The sequence below is a fragment of the Perognathus longimembris genome, chromosome 12 (assembly GCF_023159225.1).
Source record: "Perognathus longimembris pacificus isolate PPM17 chromosome 12, ASM2315922v1, whole genome shotgun sequence".
In the NCBI taxonomy this organism is placed as follows: domain Eukaryota; kingdom Metazoa; phylum Chordata; class Mammalia; order Rodentia; family Heteromyidae; genus Perognathus; species Perognathus longimembris.
In genome coordinates, this window is record NC_063172.1 from 60,023,593 (window position 1) to 60,042,607 (window position 19,015).

Genomic DNA, 19,015 nt, shown 5'->3' on the forward strand with positions numbered 1-19,015 from the left:
AAGCGTACCAACTAAAGGCTCCACAGGAACTTAAACAGTAACAGCTTTTCTTACCAGGAAGAACAGAATTTCTTACCAAGATTGGGTTCAGTTTCTAAGAAATCATTATGCTCTGAATTTTAGGGTACTTCATTACAAATGAAAATGTTGTCAAGAGATTTTGTCTGGCCAGCTATGCAATGTCATACCTGGAAAATAGATGTGTTTAAAAAAACAACAACAACAAGAAATCTAGCCTTTTCAAAGGAAAGAATGTTATTATTATTATGTTTTTTTTACTGCTTAGTAAAAGGAACCATGATCTTATAAAGCAGTTTGATGGGGAAAAACAGACCATTTCTAATTCATTCTTAACGTTTTTCCCCACTTGAATTTAAATTACAAAAAAACCCCAAAACCCTGAAACTCGAAACTCAAAAAAAGAAGAAAGAAAGAAAGAAAAAGTGACCAAGCAGAAGCTTATGGACCAATGAGAAAATGAATTTTTAATCATGAGAAGAATATGTAGCCTGTGAGAAATATTGACTGCGTCAAGCCTTTCAATTTATGGTACTCTATAGAAAATATTATGCACATAAATTCTGTCCAGATGAACCCAGAAGGTACTCTGCTCATAACTTAGTTTCTGTTGAACATCTAATCAAAGTCTGTGCCCTTCCTAATAGCGTATTAGTGTGCTTTAAAGCCATAAATCCACAAAAACAGGGCCCAGGAAAATTGAATACAGGATGCTTGTTAATCTGCTGCTGTGTCTGTTTGGAGCAACTAACCTTGGATTAGAAATTTGAAACAAGTTAATACTATCAGATATTGAAATATTTGTCTTCTGACTTATCAGGCTCTGTGACTGAGAAACCAGATCCATCCTGACCATTAAGAGTCATGACAAATTGCCTTGCTAATGAACGTTACACACTGAAAGTGCCATAACTGATTAAACTACAATTTCCCACTACCAAATAGAGAAAGAGTTGGGGACTTCAGCAGTGGGTGACTCTGATATTCTGCCAACAGGCCTTCGGGGCACAGTAAGTTATTTAGAAAAACACTCACAGTTCCATATGAACATATTCTGAAAGCCTGTGTGTATACAACAGGTTTTTAAAGCATATTAGATCAAACAGCTTAGGCTGGAGCTGATGAGGCATGAAAAAATAGATGTATCTTAACAATCCGGTATCCTCACAAATATGCATTAAAGAATATTCTCTGATAGGGGGTCTCTCTTTTGCTCTGTTTCTGTCTGCTGCCTCTCTCTCTTTCTCTCTCTCTCTCTCTCTCTCTCCTATCTATACACTCTCTCGCCTATCTATCTATACACTCTCTCTCATCCCTTCCCTGTTCCCCCTCCCCCCAAAAAACATTGGGTGTGCTTTGCATTTCACATAAAATCTTTCTTTTGTCAGTTCCTTTGTGGGTGCAAAATTGGCAGCAGTTCAAATTCAAAGTACTCCTATTCATTTACTGACCAATGTCATTGTAGTTCACATCAGCCAGAGAGCTAAGCTCTAAAAAAACATAAAAGACTTGCTTCACCACTGACGAATAATGTGTACATTTTTACAGAGCTTAAACCTTAATGCTTTCCCTGCAACTAACAATACAGTATATCTTATCATGCCTTTTTCACAAGCAGGCAGCTGCTGAAACGCTTGCCACTTCAAAATATCAATTGCTTGCCAGAGTTGTCCTCAACACACCCTGTCAAACTCATGTATATTGTGCAATGAAAATGGTGCAGGGCTGAAAGCTAGAAATTGTGTCAAATGCTGCTGTAGGGGAATGATGTGCAAAGAACAATGTATGACAACCGTAGAGACTACAAACAATGGCACTGGAGCCAGGGACTTCATAGATCACAACTGTGCCTGTACATATTTTAGTGTAGGCATTCTATATTTAAAGCATGACAAATGTACCATTGTACGCTGGGTGCTGCCCACATAGAAGCTCCTCCCACCCGAGCTCCTGATGAGAAGAACATAGTGAAATTTCATTTTTTTTCTCCTCTCACAACATTTAAGGTTCCCATGTCATGAAGAAAACACACACACACACACACACACACACACACACACGCGCACGCGCGCGTCTAAAAATCAGTTAAAAAAAAAAAAGACAAACCAGAAGATAATAACACAAGATGGGAAAAAATGATCTTGCTCATTTAACATTTTAGCTTTTCTCTAAGGAACACAAAAAACAAGGATCATCTTAGATAAACACTAACCGAGGGTATGAAGACAACTACACTATCACTGTACCTATAAATTATTGTCTACCTAATTTTAATGCAGATAAGTGCTGGCTTATTGATTTGCATGATTTTTTCCAGCAAACTGGAAATCCCTTGTGACTATGTTCTTTGTGTGCAGAAAATATGGCTTAAGAAGCTTTTACTATTATTGCTTTCCTATGCCAAAAGAACAATTAAGAAAATAATATGTCATGACTGTATCAGGTCTGTACACTAACACTGATTAATTTCTCTTTACATTTTAAAATTCTCTTTCCATTGCCGGGGTCACTGTGTGTGCTTGAAATGATTCCGGTTATTGAAAAGTTGGCTTCCTTCTAAATATCTCTTTAAATACCATATAAATTCAAAAAATATCATTCTGGTACAAACCTACTTAATTAATAAAAGAGCTCATGGCTATAATAATCTGGCACTAATTCAGCCAATGAGTGTGGAAATGGTAACATGTTTATGGCATAAGATTTGTATGACTGTATATGAATCTCTTTCTAGCTTAGGTAACAAAAATTTATCACCCAAGTAGCTTGGAGTGACTTTAACTGACTTGGAGGCTCAAGGAACTACACAGATACGCTGTTGAGGTGTTAATAAATATTTTGGAAAGAGAAGAAGTAGTTTAGGTGCTTAGGGGTAGTGACCTTTGCTGTGTTGATTAGTGGGACAATGATGCATTATTAACATGAAGCAGCTGTACCTGAACTGCTGCCATGAATATAATAGCCTTTTATAGCCATCAGGGGAGAGAGGTAGGAGGCCTCTATTAACCACTAGACATGATTAGCACATTATGTGAACTTTAGTAGGCAAATTATCTCTTATTGAAATATAATGTTGGTTATAACTAATTGTAAACATGATTTTTCAAACTTCTCAGTATAAAATGCCAATGTTTTACAACCAATTCAGCTCATTATTGGCTGGTAATGGATGAGGAAAACTGGTTTCATGGTAGGAAGTCCTTCCAGGAGCTGAATCTCAAAAGGCCGAGTCTCAGAAGCCTGACTTTAAAATTATCTAGCATTACCAGTTCAGTGGTATTAGCACACTTGCAAACTTTCTCTAATTAAGAAAAACTGTTCATGAACTAGCAAAGCTACTTTGGGATCTTCTTTTTTTTTTAATTCTTCCTTTTTATTACTTTAAGCAGTTCTTAAAAGATTAGTTTTGCAGTAAATTTTTTAGTTACCTTGAAAAATAATAGCATAATTTATTTCAAAAAGCTTAATTTTGGGAAAGGAAAGATTATCCCATTAGCCTTAGTAACTGAACACAGCTCTGAGAGTCCATTATGAACAGTCTTTTATGCCCCAGCAGAAAGTCATTAACATAAAATAAATCATTAGCTTTGATATTAAGCTTCTACTATCTGCAGGTTTCTATGATTAATGTTCATGACTGCATCTGCCAAATGATAAAATATACTTTTCGTTGAAAGGTTATCCTGTCTCTTGATTATTAACATTTCTCTTTATACAATTGTTACTGGCATTTTAAGCTGAGGAATATTGGCATCAATAGGAAGAACTGTTTTTACGAATGTATGAAGACCCCAATGCATACAACATTTTACTCCATTGATTTTTAAGTTAACCATTTCATCGAGTTAAAAGACTTAAAGAAATCAAGCAGAATAGAGATACTCTTTAATGTGACAGCACTTTCTTTAGACCCAGTTAGTCCATTCACTAATCAATCTTGCTCATCCTTTCCCAAATCTCTGACCCATACATATCAGAGGAATACAGGAAAGCCCTTCCCTCTTTACCAGTTATTCTCAACTTTTATCTTACCTTCTTATATTGCAAAACAGGCATCTGTCCCTCAACATTCTCATTAGGTGGCAGGCCTTTGAATGTGGAGAAGGAAAAAGGGACCCCCTGGGGCTTATCAAGATCTAAGGGAGGCAGATTACAGATGTACCTACACCAGCCCTTTTTGCCCAAATTTGTCTCTGATCCCCCTTCCTCCCCCCCCCCCCACCATCCCAAGTTTGTCTCTTTTTCTCCCTTCCTGAGAGAATCACTGGTCTACAACTTTCGGCACACCTTTATTCCACCAGAGCTAGCAGAAATAGAATAACTGGGCTCAATACAGAAGCCTACTAAGGCCTATCATTCTTTGAATTTTAAAGCATCTTTCATCACAGGATTGCAAAATAATTTACTGCTGCCAGCTCCTTCATTCGCAAAAGGCTACATGGATACAAAGAGAAATTATTTTCTCCATGGAAGGCATGGAAGATTGGTACACAGGTGGATGCAGGTTTTAATGTCACAACTTTACCAAGTCACACAGCAAAATCAGGCTTGTCCAGAGGAGAGGTGCCAAGAGGGAATGCTCAGTTTATGCTGCTTCAGTAGAAAGTCAACACACTATAAGGGTACTTGGTTTCCATCTCACACCATCAACAAAAAGAATCTTTGCTTGAGAAGAGCTTAGGGTTTTCTTCCAAAAGACCTAGTTTCTCTGATGTTATGAAGGTTATACATGGCCAATTAAAAAGCTCACATTCATAGGCTTCTTTTGCTGTGAAATATGCCTAAGTTCTTCAAAAGAGATGGTTATGGGAGATTCCAAGTAGTTGTGACAATCTCCTTCCTTCATTGCTGCCATTGTACACTCTGATGGAGTCTGCCATTGAGGATAAATTCCTGTGCAGTTATTGTCTGAAACAGACCTTGCACCAAATTACACACACACGCACACACACATACACACACACACATATATATATACACAGAAATACTAGTGTGTGCTCACTAGAGAATATGCACATATAGACTCTCTCTCTCTCTCTCTCACACACACACACACACATACGTCTCTGGTGTAAGAAGCCTCCTGATAGTGGCAACCCCTAGACATTCATGAAAACATATTTAGGAAGAAGATGATTTCATCACTACTATGGATCAAACACAAGTAACTTGCATGTTCCTGCAGTTATTCAAATTAAAGGATACTTTCTTAGCAAAGCTTTTTATCAGCTGTAGCTTTCATTATTAGGTTGTCTTTTCACAAAAGGTTCATTAGAAAGCTGTAACTGCCTAGCTACTCAGGAGGCTGAGATCTGAGGATCATGGTTCAAAGCCAGCTCACACAGAAAAGTCCCTGTGAGATTCTTCTCTCCAATTCACCAGTCAAAAACCAGAAGTGGCATTTTAGTTCAAGTGGCTAGCCTTGAGCAAAGAGAGGCTCAGGAACAGCCCAGGCCCTGAGTTCAAGCCCTACAAGGAACAACAAAAACAACAACAACAAAACTATAACTGAAGAATGAAAAACAAAAAATAATGGTTATACTAAAAACTCATGAGTGAAATATGGACAAAAAGAAAAACATTAATGACCTTTGGTATTGTAAATATATATGTATATGTATATATATATATATATATATCAGAGATGGCTTTCACAAGCAAAATGAAAATTGGAGGATCACTTTTAGAAGTTTAAACTTTTTCATCAAGCTAGGCAAACTTGCCACAGATCAAACTAACAAAGCCAGGAAAATGTCACTCACTACCTCTACATAAGAGAGCATGGTTTCTTTCTAGCAGAATCCCCATCCGTGCCCCGCTCCCCCCCCCCCCACCCCCCCCCCCCCCGCCGCTGGCAGGACCCATCTTTCCCATACCCATCATCCAAGCACAGAGCAATATAATGTTCCCATTTTCAAAATGAATGCTGTAGGGAGAAACACGTTATAACTAGGAAAAGCTCATTCAGGTTAATGTGAATTCCATGTCTCAAAGTATTATGGAAGAACTGCTATAATTAACAGTCTGTTGTCACTTCCATTATAAACCACATTTCTAAGCAATTTGTAACTCAACTGTTTTAATGAGAAATTGCTTTTCAAGATAAAACTTGGACTAGAGGGTTTCAAACAAAAATTCTGAAATACGTTAGAGCAGATGTAAGCCAGAGCATTTTGGCATTCTTGGTTCCTGGTAAACAGTCCATTTAACAACACAAACCATTACCAACCAAGGGAGACCAGTGACTATTGACTGTACAATACTTGTTTAAAGAATATCCATTGAAAATACAACAATAACTGCAAAGTAGAAGCAAATGAAAGAAAAATGGCATCCTCAAAAATGGTAAAACAAATAGTTCATGTGAACATTCCAGTTAAACAAACATGGAAACCTTCATGCATTTGGATGCTTCAACTAGAAGTCTCTTGCAGACAAAAACTACAGCTAGGATTGTCACAGCCACAGAACTTAAAAATTATAATGTGCCACCGTCTTCTTCCATTCTAAAAGTATAAATTTTAGGTTCTTGTGTATAGGTACATACAATATGAGTTCTATTCTAAAAAATAACTGGTAATAGTTTTTTAATGTAATGGTAAATACCATTTAATCCACTCACAAAAATCACATTTCATTTTTATTGGGGCATAAAGTAGAATTTCCTACCTTACAATTTCATGAAAATCTTAAGGTTCACATTCAGATAACTCAAAATGCAGGAAGGAGGAGTAATACAAAGAGTAAGGATTTCAAACAGGAGAAAGTGGCTCACCTGTGTAATTCTAGGTAATAAGAGGCCAAGATGTGAGGATCACAGTTCAAAGCCAGCCCAGATAGCAAAGTCTCTACGACTATTATCTCCAATGAACCACCAAAACCAGCCAGAAGCAGAAATGGAAGAATGCTAGCCTTGAGTGATGAAGCTAAGGGACAGGATGCAGGCCCTGATCCAAGCCCTAGGACCAGCAATAATGCACACACACACACACACACACACACACACACACACACACACACACACACACACACGAATATTTAATGAAGTTCTACAGGGGCAACTCTTCCCATTTTAGCTTGTGCATGTTCTCATGGGAGCCCAAAAGCATGCTGACCCTTCTGATCTCTAAAAGAGTAACCTGCCTAACCTCCTGCATGCCAACTAAGAACCACAGTCTCATCTTCGTACTGTACTGGCATCCAGTCAAGACATTCTTCCTAAGGATACATTTCAAGGAGCTCACCTCTGAGTTGGAAATACCATGGGTAGTAAGAAGGAGAGTGAGAGCTTACAAAGGGTATCCATGGTTGTTTTGTCCCTCTCAGCCGCATGTCAAATTTATCTTAGTTTTTTATTGTATGACTGTGCCATTCATTCAGGTTGAGAATAGGAACTGGACAACAGAATAACTCATGATTTTTTTTAAAAAGTGGATGGTAGATTCATTAACCTGAAAATAGAGTCAAAATACAGGAAGAAAAATGGACATGTAAAAATGGTCATGGTGAACAGGAAAGGGAACAAGTCACTCAGGACTAGTTTTCAGGGTTAGTTTTAGGGGAAAAAATGGAGGAATACCAAGACCAGTACAGTCCCAGGAGGGAAAGAAGTGGGGAAAGGCTCCAGGTAGGAGGTAGGAAGCCCCAAGGACCCAAATAGACTTGCTGCTGACTCTTGACTCGAATCAGAGAAGGACCAAACTTCTTTCATGGCCTTGTCCACTTTCTGGCCTGCTGACAAAAGGTTGACCGCATTAGTGTAAATAATCATCCATAGCTAAAGAACTCGACCCCCACCACCAGGCCACTCCTCTTGAATGGGACCATTACAGATACAGTATGGCATAACCCTAGAAATAGCCTTGATATCACAAAACAAGAAACCATCAGAAATCACACGTGGCACCCAGGAAATGACAATTAAACTTGGGAATTTTTATAGTTCTTCCAATTTCAAGTATCTTACTGTTTTCCTGATTCTAATCCATTTGTAATCACATCATGAGAGAAGGAGGGAGACTGAAACCAGTAAAGAGCCTGCCCAGCAACTTGGAGGCCTTGGATTTAAAAACCCCAGTACAGCTAACAAACAAACAAACAACAAAGTACCAACCACACTATTCAATTATCTATTGAAATATTAGCTTAGTTTCTCCAAGCAAAATATCAAAATTCTTTTTAGTAACTCAACAGTAACTCAACATTCAGTAACTCAACATACATGATAAGTAGGAGAATTCTAAGATGTGTATGCTACGTTAAAAATGACACAAAATCTCTCCAAAGTTCATAACTATAATTCCTTTGTAGAGATATTTGAAAGTGCAATTAGTGACAACGAAATATCCCACAAAGTCTAGACGGCTACTTTGAGGTTTTTGTATGCTATATAATATTACGTTCCAAACTATGATTTCTGGGTGTATGCTCTTTCAGGACTATAAATTCACTTACAACATATATAAAGACTTCAAACTTGTGGAAAGTGACAGCTAATAAAATTCCCAAGGGAATTTAATTATACAAATGACATATAAAGCATCAACTATGAGTTTCCCAAAGTTCTAGAAGTTTACAGAGTTTGATGGAGAACTAATCAAGCATGATGTTACAAATTGCCTATAACACTTTCCTTTCTCCTCGCCTTCTTCTTCTCCCCTCCTTCTATCTTTCTCCTCTTTCTCACATTTTTAATCAAAATATGACTAATGGCTCTATCTTAACGTACTTATAGATCTGGTATTTTAGATGTAATGCTTGCCACATTAGAATATAATACATAGCACAATATACAGAAAAACAAGCTCAACCAAGATTTTGCAAAGACTATAATGAATCCTGTTTTTTCAAAAGCTATCCTATATCTAATGTTTACCTTGACATTTTCAAGCAGAGTTCATGACAAATGAGTCCTTTTCCCAACATTTACATGGAAAGAATGTACACATATTGAAAGAGTGTACACTGTCCTTTCTAATGGTAATACAAAAGCCCAGTATTCCGGATGTCCATTTGTCTTCACTTTGCATATAACTAGTATTAGCATGGGTTTGTGTTTAGGACTTCCTGATTCTAAATCCACTAGAGGAAGATTCAGGACCTGTGCCACAAAAGCAACCACTGGGAACAGTAAAGCCCATTATTTCCTCTCCCACTGCTGTCCGAGGTCAGCATTCCTGTCATTAGCCATGTCATAACATAATTGTATTACCACTCCTTATGTGGGCAGATACTGAGCAATAACTGAACACATCACATTGTTGTAAAAATGAAAAAATGCCACATCTTAGTTCTGTTTTAGCATAAAAATCAGTGAAAACAATCTTTAGAAATGACAGTGCACTAAGAAACTGAAAGCAGTTATTACTCTGTAGGTATTTATTTAAACTGATGATTTGACATCTTCAACTAGAATAAAATAGGACTACATTTTACTACTGAACACTAATTGTGAACTCATTTAATCCAATTTCTTTTGGTAATATTCAATTCAATTAAGGGATAGACTCTTACTTAAAATAGTCCAATTAGATGAAACTCCACTCTGGTACCTATCTTTCAATGTCTGAATACAACTGGGCTTTCATTTGCAAAAAAGTGAATACTGTTCCCTCCAGCCCACATGTTTCTGGCCAGTCTCTGAGTTACATTGGTCTTTCAAAGGCTGACCCTTATAGAACATCATGCCATCAGTTTTGGCCGCATGCTTGCCGTACCCACCATCACTTGCATTGTTCTGGCCATAGGCTATGCGAAAATAAAGGCCAGTCTGCAGAGTGATACGTTCATAACGTAATGTGCTCTTACAATAGATCATGGCTTCCACTGCTTCCCAAACTGCCTCCTACAGAGTTTATTAACTGAATAAATGTAAGTAGTGTTTTGGCAAGCTGTAGTGTGAGAGGGCTGGAAAGTACCAAGAGAGTAAAACAATCTCATTTTAGTTTAGAAAGATTCGAGAAGAAGTGCCTCATTTTGATGAGAATCTCCTCTGATACTGAAAGAAAAAAAAGTCACTGGGAAACTCTATTTACAGTTTGAAGCCACTAAAGCACAGAAAGGTACTGGCTTCACTGGGATTTAGCACACCAACTTTAAATAGTAAAAGTACTGACAGGTTTACAAGAAAGATAATTAGTAATTTATGATCTTATCACTCTATTAAAAACAAACACCCTGACAAAGCGATTGTAATCAACTACTTGTCCAGTGCACCTCGGCAGGAGAACACAGTTTATTTTGCAATCTCGTCGGCTGGGAAGTCTGATGCATCTATCTTTGCATTTTTACTACATGTGGATATAAATTTCTTTCTTCATCTCTTTCAAACTTCTTCTGCCTTTCTTCCACATCTCTACAAGCCCCCTTGAGTAATCACAAAAATGAACTCAAATAGTCAGCTGGACAGCAATGTTATACCAATGCTAATCATGTTGGAGCAGGAGAGCCAAGGCTTTGTGGGGACTTTAAACCTCAGTACATTTATTATAAGCAGGAGATCCGTGACAAGTATATTTGATAGACTGCTATATAAGCATGGGAAGGAGAAAAGGGTCTCTAGTCCAGGGAGAAAACATTTCCATAAGGTCTTTTCCTACTATTAAAAACAACTCTTATGACTTTGCATTTTTAATAATCCATTATTCCCTGGGCAAGTTAAATAAAAGACTTGCAACTAGTCTATAGAAAGGAGGGCTAATTTGCATTTAAAAAGAACAGTTTGCTTCTTATATACAGAGTGACTTAAAAGGAACTTCAGTGAGCTAGTAAAGAAATTCTTAAGACTTTCCAAATTAATTTATTCAATTCACAGCACAACCCACTAAAATTATTTAAAGCACTTAATGGGAAAATGATTTAATATATTGAAGTAATTCCTGATTTTCCAAAGCATTTAACTTTTAAATTAAATCTGACCCTACCATCACCAGAATGACTAGTGAAATGTGTATCCAAGTCATTACCTTCTTTTTGAAGCCTAAAATCACTGATAAATTTAATAAGATTTGTCCAGTTTCATTGCTGAAATGGTTCTGATCATTTGGATCTAGAAACAACTGTGGAGCAGGTCTTTAATCTCCAAGACAGAACTGCTACTGTATTTATCTTATTCACTACTAGTAGTAGTAACTTCTTTTTATAAGCAGAATTCGGAAAAGAAAACCCATATCACTTGGGTTTTAAAAGTCAAAACAGCCTTCAGACTCAAAAACAAAAAAAACCTGTTACCAGCAGATAATGAAACTTGATCACACCAACTCCTCCGCGCTGGCCTAAGCTCCAGGTACCCTTCAACTTGCCCCTAACCCAAGGGCTCCCGGGAAGTAAAAGCTTTCCCTAACTCTTCAATTTAAATATCACGAGCTCCCAGCACAGCTCTTTGGGGCAAGTCTTCACATTGCACAGCGTGGAGGAGCCTCTCTTGTCTGTGGTTCATTTAACTCACAACTCTGTGTGTGTGCGCGCGCATGTGTGTATGCGTGCGCGCGCGCGTGTATGTGTGTGTGTGTGTGTGTGACTCCCGGTGGTGAGTCGCAACTCCCGGCCGGAGCAGGTAGGGAGCCTCGAGCCTGAGGATGCTGCCTGCCAGCCACCCCGGTAGCCCGTGGAAAGCTGTGTGCCGACGCCGGGCCTCCAGGCACATGTTGGTAACCCCAAGGACTTTGCCGGCTGGAAATGCAGCGAGGGCTCCGCGTGTGCACAGTGCTTGCGGGGACTGTGGGGACCCGGCGGGTTTAACTCCCAGAGAGAGAGAGGGAGAGAGAGAGAGAGCGGGGCGTCTGCAAGGCCCGCCCCGTGCAGCAGGAAACTCCATTCGCCCCTCCACCCTTCTTTCCAGAGCCACCGCTGAACTCGTCCCGCAAGCCGGGGGCCCGGAGAGCCTTGGCCGAGCGGCTGTTCTGGGGGGGGGGGGGGGGGGGGGGAGTGAACCATCCCCGCACCGTGTCCCCGGGGTGGGAAGAGAGAGGGACGTGGGGAATGCTTCACAGTAGCCCCTTCCCTAGGTAACCTTGGCCGTCCTCCCCCCTGGCCGAGCCCGGGTCTGCAGCAGCAGCCGGCCCGGCGCCCCCCAGCCCCTGCGCGGGGCACCAGCGCGGGAGCGCTTTGCCCCGGGGCGGCCCCGGCTCTCGGGCGGCTCCGGCACCCAGGCTCCTCCGCAGGCTGCGGGTGCTGCCCAGACCGGGGAGCCCGGCTTCAGCCCCGCGCTGGACGCCGGAGATTCGGGCTGGCACGCCGCGCGTTGGCCGGGCTTCCAATGAACTTGCCCTGTCCGCGCGCAACCCCCCTCCCCCAAGTGGGAGCTGGGCCCCCAATCGTGACCCCGAGGGCCCCGTGTGGTAACCTCAGTCCTCGGGGGGTCGGGGGCCAAGCCGAGCTGGAAAAATACAAAAGAGTTGGGGAACAATTTTCACCGTAGGAGACGGGGGCGGCTGGTGGGGGGTGGGGTGGGGAGGGGGCTGGACCCTGCACCCCAACTCCCTGGACAACTACTTTGGGGGCTAGGACGGGATGCCACAGCTCCGGAGAGTGAGGGAAGGAGAAGGAGCTGGGAAATCCACGGAATCCTCTGACTCTCCCTCAGTTCCGGGACCCCAGACACACCCCCAAAGTATTCCGTGCTCTTTTTCTTTTCTTTTCTTTCTTTTTTTTTTTTTAAACGCCCCCCAGCAAACCTAGGCAGGGATTGCGAGTCGCACACCGCGGGAAGGAAAGCGTCGGAGCCGATCGTGTCACTTTCCGCACAATCGCCGTGCCGGGCAAACCCCCGGAGCGGTTCCACAATATTGACTCCCCGCGCGCACGCCGGGCGGCCCGGAGCGGCGAGGCCAGCGCGCCCGGGACCGGCCCTCGCCGCGCCGGCCCCGCTCCGCAGAGCCGGCCCCACGGCCGCCCGCCCGGGCCGCCGCCGCCGCCGCCCCCCTCCCGGGAACCAGCCGCGCACCACCGGGGAGACAAAAGCCGAGCGTTCGTTCACCTTGTTGCAATAGTAGGGGTCCAGGCAGGGAGAAGGTCCCAGACAGGGAGCGTCGGGCGCAGCGGCGGGCTGAGCTGGAGGCGGATAGAACCTTACGTCCATTGCACTCTCACATCAAGCAACTCCTTTGCTTTTCCTTTCTTCTTCTTTTTATTTTTTCCAAAAAAAGAAAAAAAACAAAACAAAACAAAAACAACAAAAAAAAAAGTGCTCAATACAAACACACGCTTCGACGGAACCGAGAGAGGTGTCTGGGCTGGGGAGTCAAAGCAACACCTTCCTTCCCTCACATCCGTTTGTGGTTTGTTTAAGAAGAAGAGGAGGAAAAAAAAAAAAAAGAAGAAGAAAAAAAAAAAAAGAGGGGGGAAAAGCGCTCAACTCTCCCCCAAGCCTGGGCGCGCCCCCGTCGGCGCCGAGCGCGCAGAGCCTGCTCCGCCGCCGCCGCCGCCTCCCGGCCGCCGGGCAGGTAACTTCATGCGCTCATTGTCCCCCCGCCCGCCCGCCCGGCCCCCATCCCCGCCTCCCGCGCCCCGCGCCGCCCGCACACGCGCTCGGCCTCTCCGCACTGCGCGCTTTATGGCACACTCAGAGTTGCTCTGCTTTGAGTTTATGTTCGCCACCTCGGAGGCCTAAGCCTGGGGGAGTGCATGGGGTGGGGCGGGGGGGGGGATCAAGAGGGGAACTGGACTCGGGGGGTGAGGATGGGGGGGGGAGCGAGTGTCCCCCAACCCAGAGGGGGCGCAGAGCACCGCAGGACTCCGGGGTGCTCTCAGCCCACCCGGCTGCTGCAGGGAACCCAGGGGCTGGAAGATGGAGGAACGGAGGACCGGGAGGAGAAAACGCGCGGCCCGGCCCCAAGCCAAAGCTCCGGGACTCCGGGGAGGCTCCGCGGGGCCCGCGCGCCTCACACAAAGGGGCCGAGGAGCCCCGGCGCCCGCGGGCCGCGGACGGCGCGGGGAGCGCGCAGCCAGGGGGCGCTGTGGCGCGGGGGCCCCGCCCCCAGGGCCCGCCCCGCGGCCCCCCCCCGCCCCCGCCGCGGGGCTCCCCACGCCTCGCGCGGCTCCCCGGCTGTCCCGTCCGCGGTCACGGCGCCGCCACCCTCTTCCATGCCCCGTTGTGGAGGTGACTTTCCCAAGCAGCCTCGCCCTGGGAACCCGCAGAGCGTGCGAGCACTCTGCTCTCCGGGAGAGGGCAGCTCCCCCTGGGGCTCGAACCCCCGACCTGGGCCAGGCCGGTGCGCGCGGAGCTTGGCTAGGCTTGTGCCTCAGTTCAGCATCCAGCTTGCTGGAAATTCTGTGTCTCATCCATATGCCTTGATTGGGGGCGGGGGGGTTAGGAGGCTGAGGCTCCCTGGGGGGCTTGGGAAGGACCACAGAGAGGATCAGGGGTGAATCAGGAAAAGGACTGTCAGCGTTCAACCGCGCTGGGGGAAACCATGTGGGGATCGCACACTTTTTGGAGCTAGACCTCCAGTAGTGTTCTTAAGAACTGAAGCCTATCTCCCCGTTACCCGGTTTGGTAAATGGAGTAAATAAGGAAGGACATCACTGATCCTATTTGGGGGGAAATTTGTAACTTTGTCTTCTGGTGGTTGGGACCATATAAGAGCTCTTGTTCACTAGCCAGAAGATGTTTTCCTCTTTTCTCCTTCTCTCTCTCTCTCTCTCTCTCTCTCTCTCTCTCTCTCTCTCTCTCTCTCTCTCTCTCTCTCTCTCTCTCTCTCTCTCTCTTTCTCTCTCTCTCTCTCTCTCACACACACACACACACACACACACACACACACACACGAAAATGCCCCTGGGACGTCTAAGAAGTAGTCAGTAGTCACCTTTTCTAGACCAAGATCGTGTTGAGGAGGCGCCCAGAAGTTCTTCCTAGTTTCCCATTGGTTCTGGAGTCAAGGAAGGCACCGAGTGTGTTCTGCTAAACCTACATCCTTCTTTTACACTCAGGTTGCCAACACTGCCCATTCACCACCCCAAGAGCAACCAGTGCCTTGAGGAGAGGAGGAGGACCACAAGGTGACAAAGGACAGCATTAACATCTTTGTCTCTCCTCTAAGCATGGTCGCTCTTAGAACTTTGGTTATTCCTTTACACCCCTCACATTCTATTTCTCTTCAATCCTTATTTTTTCTTTCTTCCTTTTCCTCATCACTTTCCTAAGTAGCAAAAATACAGCTTTCTCTCTACCCTCGGGATCAGCATTGTGGAGCTGGAAGTGAGAAGAAGGAATTTTTTTTTAATCCTCTCTCCACACTCAAAAGCCCTAAAGGCACAAAACAAAAGAAATAGAACATTTGATCTCCCTCCTAATAAAGATCTTCATAATCAAATTTTCCTGAAGTTTTGTGGTTTATAACATTAGCTTTCAAAATTAAATCATAGATGTTAAAATGTGTTCCCATGTACTTTCTTCCACAATAAATAAGAAAACCTTTTTATGTTTAAACGAAACTTATCTAAGCGTAAATGTCTACTCATGATAATTACTACAACATAATATATGGTCTCAATCCTCAGTTTTTAAAAGCTTTCTTGGGACTCACATATGATTTCTCTTGGTGGCCTTGGAATTTCACAAAGAAGACATGGTTGGAGTGGAATGATAGCACCAACAGCAATCTGGCACCTGGGAGGTAAACGTGCATCTGTGCTTATACATCATCACAACTACCTTTCCCCACCTGGATGGAAACCCAAATGCATGGGACCCAAGTGCTTCCTAATCAATGGCCTGGTTTCTTCCTCACCGAGTATGGAATATATACCCGAGTGGTATATGTGTACCTTGCATGGTACGGATATGAGCTGATGGAGCACAAATACTCTTAAATCTCACTATTTAAGCACAGACTAGATCATGAAGGGTACTTCAAAAGAATGATCCCTTTAGAATGCCCTATCTAAGGCCTATCAAATATTCAATAGTGGGGGAGAAATTGGAGAAAGTCGAACAACTACACCACTGAGTTAATCTTAATTCAGAAAATAAAATAGTTGGCTTATCTATTTGTTCATCCATTTATACTATATTATTCAATAAAGATATAGACAATCCCAAGCACCAAACCTGTAGGTTGTATGTCATTTTGAAGTACAAATTTTTTTTTACAAAACATATCCTACTCTAAGGAATTTGTAAGCTTCTAGAGAAATCTTTTCCAACTTTGTGTAACCTGTGGAGACATCTTTTAACCTTTTTAAAAACACTTGTCCCTGATTTCCTAAGAATTTCCTTTCCATTCATTTTGTAGTAGAACCTGAACATAGGGATTTTTGGAGCCACAAGTTTGAAAGGAAAGGAAGAAGAGCACAAAAGAAACATTTTAAACAAGCTGTAAGCATAGAATTTTATTAAACAGGCTAGTGTTGTGTTGGTCTTGATAAAGGAAACATTGAGGTTAACCACTACCAAGACATCCTCTTGTGCTGTAACCTTGTAGAGATGTAGTTCAACAATGTGCCCAGTGTCTCTTCAGTAAACCAGCATGAACTGTCGTATAGGGCCATTAGAGCTAGGATCTTTATATTGCCATGAAAATGTGTGTCATGAAGAATTATTTTTCTTTATTATATTCAGGAATGTTCCCCGGAATCCTAGTTTCTCCAAAGCTTTCATCATAAAGTGGTGTTGGATTTTATCAAACACTTTTTCCGAGTCTGAAGAAATAATCATGTGAGTCTTGACCTTGCTTCCATTGATGTGGTGAATTACGTTAATTGACTTGTGTATGTTGAACCAGCTTTACATCCGTGGAATGAATCCAGTTTGATCATAATGTATGGGGTTTTTTTTTTGATGACTTGTTGAAGTCTGTTGGCCAGAATTTTGTTGAGAAGTTTTGCAATGATGTTCATCAAGGAAATGGATCTAAAGTTCTCTTTCTTTGATGAGTCCCTGTCTGGTTTGGGGATAAGGATTATACTGGCATCATAGGATGTGTTTGGTAGCAAACTTTCACATTCAATTTCATTGCAGACTTTGAGGAGTATTTGTGTGAGTTCTGTTTTGAAGGCCTTATAAAATTCCACTGCAAATCTATCTGGACATGGGCTTTTCTTGAGTGGGAGATCTCTTATTGTGGTTTCTATTTCATTGATTGATATGGGTCTGTTTAGTTGATTTAAACCTTCTTGGTTAAGTTTGGGCATATCAATTTTGCTAGGAATTCGTCCATTTCTTCCAGATTCTCAAATTTATTAGCATATAGACATGCAAAATATTCCCATATAACATTCTGAAACTTGGTTTGGAACCAACCTAAATGCCCCTGTGGATGAAGAAAATGTGATACATATACACAATGGAATTCTATGCCTCTTCAGAGAGAATGGCATTGCTCCATTCATAAGGAAATGGAAGGACTGGGAACAAAAAACCATACTAAGTGAAGTGAGCTAAACCCAAAGAAACATAGACTCTATAGTTTCCCTCATTGTGAATAATTAGTACTTGTCTAGGATAGTCCTAGCAGAAGATTACAATAGCTCAAAAGTTATGTCCATATGAACATATTAGGTGATGCTAAGTGAAATGAACTCCAAGTTATGGAAACAAGTGGTTTATCATTGTTGTTGTTATTTTCAACATACCCTGTGAAATTATGCCCATTTCTTTTGTCTTTCTTTCCCATGGTTTTACCTGTGATATCACTGTAACTGATTTTAGTACCCTGGATGTTGTATATATGTGTATTGAAACTAGGGAAGGGAAAGGGAATACCAAAATGGAAAGACAAAAGATAAAAAGACAAACCAATGCAACAGCAATACTTACAAAACTATATGGCCTAAAAAGTAAACTGTCCAACTCATGAGAGGGAGGGAATGAGGAGAGAGCAGGGGTCGGAGGGGGAGAGGAATGAGGGAGGAGGTAACAAGTTGGATAAGAAATGTACTCACTGCCTTACGTATGAAACTGTCACCCCTTTGTACACCACTTTAACAATAAAGAAATGAAAAAAATTCAAAAAGAAATTCTTTTTCTTACTAATATTGATATCATAATATAAATACTAGAGGTCTGTGACATGCCTGGTATATCTTAGACCTGGTCCTAATTTTGTTTTACATTTAATTTCACCATCTTTTATTTGATATATTTTGTTGGAAAATGTAACCAATACTTACTGGTCACACTCAGCACTTCACTTTGTTGCCGCAACATCACCCGTGTTCATATTAATTATGGTTTCACAAATGGTTGTGTTTTCAAATTTGCAGTCATTTCCCCTGGCCACGTTTCGTGTTTACTGCTTTGTTGTATTAGGCAGGTCGGTCCTCATTCTTGTGGCAATGTCTCCAGGTTACAAGCGCAGACCTTGTTACTTGAGAAAAAACGTTTTCTAGACAGCCAATCCCATCTGTGATGTATAAGAATTTCACTAAAACAATCATTCAACGGAAAATAGCACTACTGGTTATACACTCATTGTTTCGATTTTAGAATACGTTTTTCTTCAAGAGTAGAAGCCATCTATTGATTGACTGTGATAGTGAAATATGCTATCGGTGGACTGATTTTTGAAATGCCAAATAGTAAAACACACATTGAGCACGTGACATTGCATCACTCCAGTAAGATCCAGTCTTTTTTCTTTTCTTTCCTTTTCTTTTTTTGTGCTTATTTATTGTCAAAGTGATGTACAGAGAGGTTACATTTTCATACCTTAGGCCTTGGGTACATTTCTTGTACTGTTTGTTACCTCCTGAAGTAAGTTCAAGAATTAGTGATGCCACCATCTTTGTCGTGCATTTGGCACCTGATATAGGACACTTGGGTTATAAGGCATCTTATTATATGCTTAGATTTTTCTTTCCAATAGAATTATGGAACAAGTAGCTTCATGTGCTTTTTTTAGAAATTACCTAATCAATACTCAGTCCTACACATATAAAATATTCAAAAACCAATAGGCTTGATGGGAAACATTTACATTCTCTCAGTTTATCAGTTAGAACTTAAAATTGTCCAGGGTTATTTAACACTTTTCTAAAGTAATTTAAATGTAAAATAGAA

At 42.1% G+C, this 19,015-nt stretch overlaps 1 protein-coding gene across 1 annotated transcript in view; it reads right to left on the reverse strand.

Moving 5' to 3' along the window:
* Window positions 1-13,319, reverse strand: part of Tox (thymocyte selection associated high mobility group box) — a 301,386-nt gene extending 288,067 nt beyond the window's left edge. Inside the window, exon 1 of the mRNA XM_048358446.1 lies at window positions 12,995-13,319. Within this exon, the coding sequence (XP_048214403.1) occupies window positions 12,995-13,096 (102 nt within the window). The 5' untranslated portion in view covers window positions 13,097-13,319. The remainder of the gene's footprint in view (window positions 1-12,994) is intronic.
* Window positions 13,320-19,015: the final 5,696 nt, after the last annotated feature.